The sequence below is a fragment of the Apaloderma vittatum genome, unplaced genomic scaffold (genome assembly GCF_000703405.1).
Source record: "Apaloderma vittatum isolate BGI_N311 unplaced genomic scaffold, ASM70340v1 scaffold8189, whole genome shotgun sequence".
Taxonomy (NCBI): Eukaryota; Metazoa; Chordata; class Aves; order Trogoniformes; family Trogonidae; genus Apaloderma; species Apaloderma vittatum.
In genome coordinates this window covers 512-6,219 of record NW_009735735.1, presented here as the reverse complement: position 1 = coordinate 6,219, position 5,708 = coordinate 512, and the positions used below count along the sequence as shown (strand labels likewise).

The 5,708-nt window shown below is 45.0% G+C and overlaps 1 protein-coding gene across 1 annotated transcript; it reads right to left on the bottom strand.

Annotated features, from left to right (window-relative positions):
- Positions 1-2,051: 2,051 nt before the first annotated feature.
- Positions 2,052-5,466, bottom strand: JMJD4 (jumonji domain containing 4; the record flags this gene model as incomplete). Its single annotated transcript, XM_009876691.1, has 4 exons — positions 2,052-2,458; positions 3,283-3,429; positions 4,364-4,631; positions 5,341-5,466. Coding segments are annotated over 4 exons (853 nt in total), but the record flags the coding sequence as incomplete, so codon positions are not given.
- Between the last annotated feature and the right edge of the window lie 242 nt (positions 5,467-5,708).

The window sequence follows — 5,708 nt, the reverse complement described above, 5'->3', positions numbered from 1 at the left end:
TTAGGAAAAAGGGGACGCTCTTACTGCCTCGATCGTTCACAGGAACGGAGGATTCGAACTCCCAATTAGCCATTTGTGAGAGAGACTGAATCAAGAAAAATGATTTTTGTGCTTCTGTTCCCTGCTGAATTAGCAAGGAGAACATGGCTTAAACTTTAAGATAATTTTTGGCAATTAAACAAATATTTATTTGTTTTCCTACCATGCTGGCCTATCTTCTTCCTTAACTATTTTCTGCAGGGGAGAGGAACTGACTGCAGAAACGATTTTTCTCCTCCGAGAACCTCTGCTTGGACTTTTTGCAACGCAGCAAACTCAACACCACCCATCCAAACGGGGACGTAGCGTGCCGGACGAGTTTTAGTCGAAACTGATCCTGGGTATGTCAAGATACTGCAAAGCCAAGCAGTTCCAGCTTGATGGGACATGAAAAAGAAAGTACCATTCATCCAAGCGAACCTTTTCTAAAAATTGCAGTGTTTCAAGTGGCTGCTGGCAATTCCAATGGCAGAGCATGCAGTGACGGTGGGGAATGCAAGACTAAACCCCTGCTTTGCTACCAACACACCGGTCGTCAGCTTTAAACCGTCGCTCCTCACCTCTGTGCAGTCTCACCTCTTTCGTACGAGGCAGAAAGCTCCAGCTGCCTGCCTTTGAGAATGTAAACAGCCTTAAGGAACAGCTGTGAACTTTTAATTTCAGAGTTGTTTAAAACTGGCGGCTTTCCAGTCTAAAGAAACACCCTGCCAGAAAGTTGAATCACTGAGATGTAGTCACAGCTGTTTGAAAAAAAAAAAAAAATTTCAAAAAAAAATAAATCTGTTTTTTCCATAGCACATTCTTCCATGCTCTGGGTATTGATTTTAGTTTCAGGTACTCTCAAAATGCAGAACTTCTACTACAAAACAGGACATGCAAAAGGCATGCGTGTACAAACTCCACAGGATCATCTAGAAAATGAGGTGATTTTTTCAGCCTACTGCAGATTTCTACTATTGCACTTCCTAAAGGCAGGATTATTAGTTGCTCTTACTGGTCATCTGGTTGAAAATTGAGGAAGTTCTTGAGCAAGAATTCAAGTGAGCCCTAAAGGGGCAGCGAAGGTAACAGTGTGGAGCCGTTTTGTGCTTCTAGGCTTTCTCACCAACCAGTAAAAGCAAGAAGAAACACTCTTTTTTAGCCCAAGGGTAGCATTCAGGTTGCAAATTGTGCTGTGTAACCATGCAGCAGTGCTATTTGGTGTGTTACCAGTGCGGCTTTTTTGTTTTTTTAAGGAGAGAACATGAGGCTACTTGCTAGCTTCCCTGATTATTCCCATCATCTTTGCTCGATAAAATACTGTGCCTTGAAATAGCGTGTAGAAAGGTGAGAGTACATTCGAGTTCCTCCTTTTGAGCTCGGGTTAAATTATGAGCTTAAATTATGAGCGGCAGAGTTGCTGCCTGCAGTAATTTGCAATCAGGGCTCCGGCTTCTCAACGAGTATGTTAGATTTAATCCTGCAGGCTCTAGAGCAGTGTGAAGGCTGATTCTACCCGAAAGTTTTCAGTTTTAGAGAGATACAACACTGGGAGGCCAGTACAGTCAGCTCTTCCACATCCAGGCTACAGCTATCGAGCCAGCTCAGGCTTCAGTGGAAGCTAATTAACTCAAAGAAAATAAAATAAAAAAGGCTGAGCTGCACTCAGAAGCAGGACAGTTCTTAAAGTAATTTAGCTGTGATCAGACCAAGCACAGCTTAAACTGCTGGAGTCTGCAGCGTGGTTTGTTGTCTGCATCAAGTGCTCTGAGCAGCCGGGGGAATCGGGTGCAGACCACTGTGATCTCCGTGCTCAGCCCTGACAGACCTAAGCTTGAGCCACAGAGAATTTCTGTTCCGCTTCTCCGAACGCATCCTCGCCTTCGCAAACGTGATTTGGGTTTTTTCTTTATCCGACATGTTTTTTTCTCCCATCTAATCACTTCGGATACTTAAACCTTGTCGAAAAGTTTTCAGCCTCCTCATGAATGTACTCTCTCTCCTCACTCCATATTAAGGCTCTTTGTACTTAAAACTGCAACAGCTATTAAACAGGGAGGAGTCGGGCTTCTTACAAACACCCACTTTGCAAAAGGCTCATTTTACAAAGAACTGACTAAATAGGAAGTTAGAGTAGCGCCGTATCTATTGCTGCTTTCAAGTGGTGGAGCAACGCCTCCGGAGGTGGAGAGAGTGACGTCAGGTCTAGTTTCTTGAAATCTTCATTAGCACTCAATGATGTTAACACCTTCACAGTCCTCTTTAAATCAAACACCGCGTGGAGCATGCCCAAGGTGGAAATGGCAGCTTTGGGAGTGTTCTTTGCCGAAGCTTCGTCATCGAGGCCGTTTTCCAAGACAGAAATCCTGTTCTCTGCAATAATTTTGAGGAAGTTGTAGAACTCCTTGTAGTCTATACCTGTGCAAGACTTCATGATCAGCTAGGCAGGGGAAAAAAAAATGACACTGACATGGAAACAACATTCTTATTTACAGTAAGAATTACAAAACCATATCTTACTGAGCTAGTAACTACACAAAATCATCAGTAAGCGCGTTGAATCCAATTTTTTGTAATGCTCCAAGGGCACTAAAATTCTTTACCTTGCTGGAAATGTCACTAACCCCAAAAGAAAGAGTCTACTCAATGCTAAATGGCTGTAGTTTTTGAAACTATTTTTGAAGGATATCAACACAGCAGCAGTAAGAACCTCCACAAGGAAACTTTGCGTTTGTTTCATGCTTAAGATTCTGGAAGATGCGACACTGCTCAGTATAGTTACGTGTTCCGAAAGCATCGCTTGGCAGACACAGAAATCTGCTGCCACCTTCACCTCAGTTTTGCTCCTTTCAGATCGACCGATTCGTCAGGAATGGTCTTCAAACTAGTTCTTCTGTGTGGGGTCTGTCTTATCAGTTCTTCTGATAAGATGATATAAAGGGGCACATAAATGCTACACAAAAGATTGATCCAAACGCTAAGACTAACCTTGATAGTTGAAGAAGAGGAGTTGAAGCATTAGTTTTTCAGACAACCTCCCTGACATAGCAACTGGCACAAGCCCTTCCCTGTCTGAGTAAATTAATAGCTGAATTCCGGTAAATAAAACCCAACAATTCCTACTTCTGTATGAAACACGTACCAATTCCACTTAGGAACTTGTGGAACTTTTTGTCTTTGAGCTCTGTTAAGGTGGTGTGACACCCCCTGGAAAGATATGACCCTCTAAGAGAGGGTCAGGCAGCCAGCATCACGTTGTTATACCTGACATTGTAGGTGCCAATCATCCACTGGGTCCTTCCACTCATTGATTTCCCGCTGAACAGCTGCTAATTCGTCCTGCAGGAAGCACCACATGATGGCCACGTTGCAGCCGTTCACCCAGTTGTGGTTGATGGAAATGGTGTCCTCCTGAAGGGAGGATGGAAATGGCATTATGTAGGAAAGTGTGAGAAAACAGCCGTAACAATCAAGGTGCTGCAAAATGTAAAACCGCATTCCTCAGCGAGGGAAACGCTTCTCTGGCAGCAATATTGCTGAAAGGCTGCCTCTTCCTAACGGCCCCGAGCAACCAAATCTTGTTTCACTTTGTAAACAGGCAAATGCCTCCAGTTCCTCTGTCTGAGCTGACCTTTTAAGAGCACAGAGGTGGGAGAAGGTAGCAGGGAGAAAGGAACAAGGTTGTTAATTTTGGTTTGTAATCGTGAAGACCGATTGGTTCATGTTTGTTTTCATACAATCATAGACTGGTTAAGGTTGGAAGGGACCTTAAAGATCATCTAGTTGCAATCTCCCTGCTGTGGGCAGCGACACCTCTCTCCCTCCAGCCCAGTTGCTCCAAGCCCCGTCCAACCCAGCCCTGAACACTTCCAGGGATGGGGCATCCACAACCTCTTTGGGCAGCCTGTGCCAGTGCCTCACCACTCTCATGGGGAAGAATTTTTTCCTGACATCTAATCTAAATCCACCCTCTTGCAGTTTCAGGCCATTGCCCCTTGTCCTATCGCTACAGGTCCCCCCACAACTTGCCTCCCCACAACTTGGTCTCCTCCAGCATCCTATTCTCAGTGACTAGCAGCATCACACGATGAAAAGCAGGAGAAAAGAGGGTGCACACAGCTTCTTCAGTTGTACACTCTCCTACCTTCCAGTGGTCAATGACCTAAGCTGCTTAGGAGTCCAGGCTTGCTTTTAGCCATCATCTTGAGCAGCCACTGATAGACTTCTCTCAACTTTTTACAGCTCAGTTTAAACTTTTTGGCCTCCGTCACATGCTGTGGCAATAAAGGTTTGCTCGGATTCAAGCCCTGCTGCCCAAGGAAAACAGATGGTATGAGCAACCTACCAGATTGTAAACTTGATGATGCCACCCGCTGGGGATGAAAACTATCTCCCCCGCCTCCTGTACAATTTCAACGGGGGGTTGGCTTTGGTTGTAGCGAGGGTAAACGCTCCTGTCCTGAAGAGTAGGGGCGGTCACATCGAAGGGCAGGTTGCCGTGGCGGTCCTTCAGAAACTCCTCCTGTCCCGCAGGGTACAACAGCCATTTCTTTCTCCCACAAATATTTGCTGACCAGCTATAGGAACGGAAGACGTCAGCGTGGAACGGAGTCCTGTGGGGCAAATCAGACGTTTAAGGACGACGCCTAAAAGCTGTAAGGTGAATGAAAGTCTCTGAGAATCAGACATACACATGAAAATGAACTTTTGCTACACAAATTCAATCCCAAGTTGTTATCCTCTCCGTTCAATTTTGATTGTGTCACATCTTAAAGGAACACTGTGGAGTATTCTGGTGGTTTATATCCTCAGTGCTTCTCCATCAGTGGGTTTTGGATCTGTCCTGCAAATAACTCATTGGCAGGAGATTGTGTGAACTGATGAGAATACTGTAAAGGCAATTGGATCACCAACGCCAGAGTGAAATTTTCACCTTTAAAATATTTGACCGACTCATCAGCGCCCCTCCGAGGCTTCTGTTGACCCTACAAACCACAAGCAGCGGTTGATCCTCGGGAAGTTGCTGCTCTAAAACCCTACGTAAGTGAGCTGACAGTTTTTGCAGGTTTTGTGTGCAGAGTTCAGGGCTTTCTGAAGCGCAAAAGCATTTTACTGCCCCAGGACAGCTCACATCCAGAACCAAACGAGCTGCTTGAGGAAGAAAACTGGCTGGGTTCATGTACAATGCTATAGAGAATGGCCACGCTGCCTCTCAAATGTGATGCCATCCTGAAGGCCAATGTGATAATCCCCTGCAATACTAATCTTTAAAAAAAAAAAAGAAAAAAGAGTATAAGAATGATAGAAACCACACTGCCTTACCATGAACCTTTAGGTCCCATGTAGACAAACCGGTAATCATCCACAGCTAGAGCGTCCCAGTATTCATTCAGCCAGTCCGATGAGAAATACACGGGGGTTGTATAAACATCTTGCGCGGGGAAAGCTCTTAAAAAGAAAAGGCATTGGGAATTGGCTTCAGAAAAGAAGGGAAAAAAAAAAAAAGAAAAAGCAGCACTGCTCCTTCTACTTCAGTTCCCCAAACCCAGATACAGAGACCAATCAGGTCTCTCTACCAAGCCATTAACACTTTGCTGGCACCTCCCTTATACTAACGACAACTCTGAGGCACCGCAAAATGCATCTTCCTGGAAGGCTGGGAAGGTTCACGGCTGTCTGGGAGGCTCCTC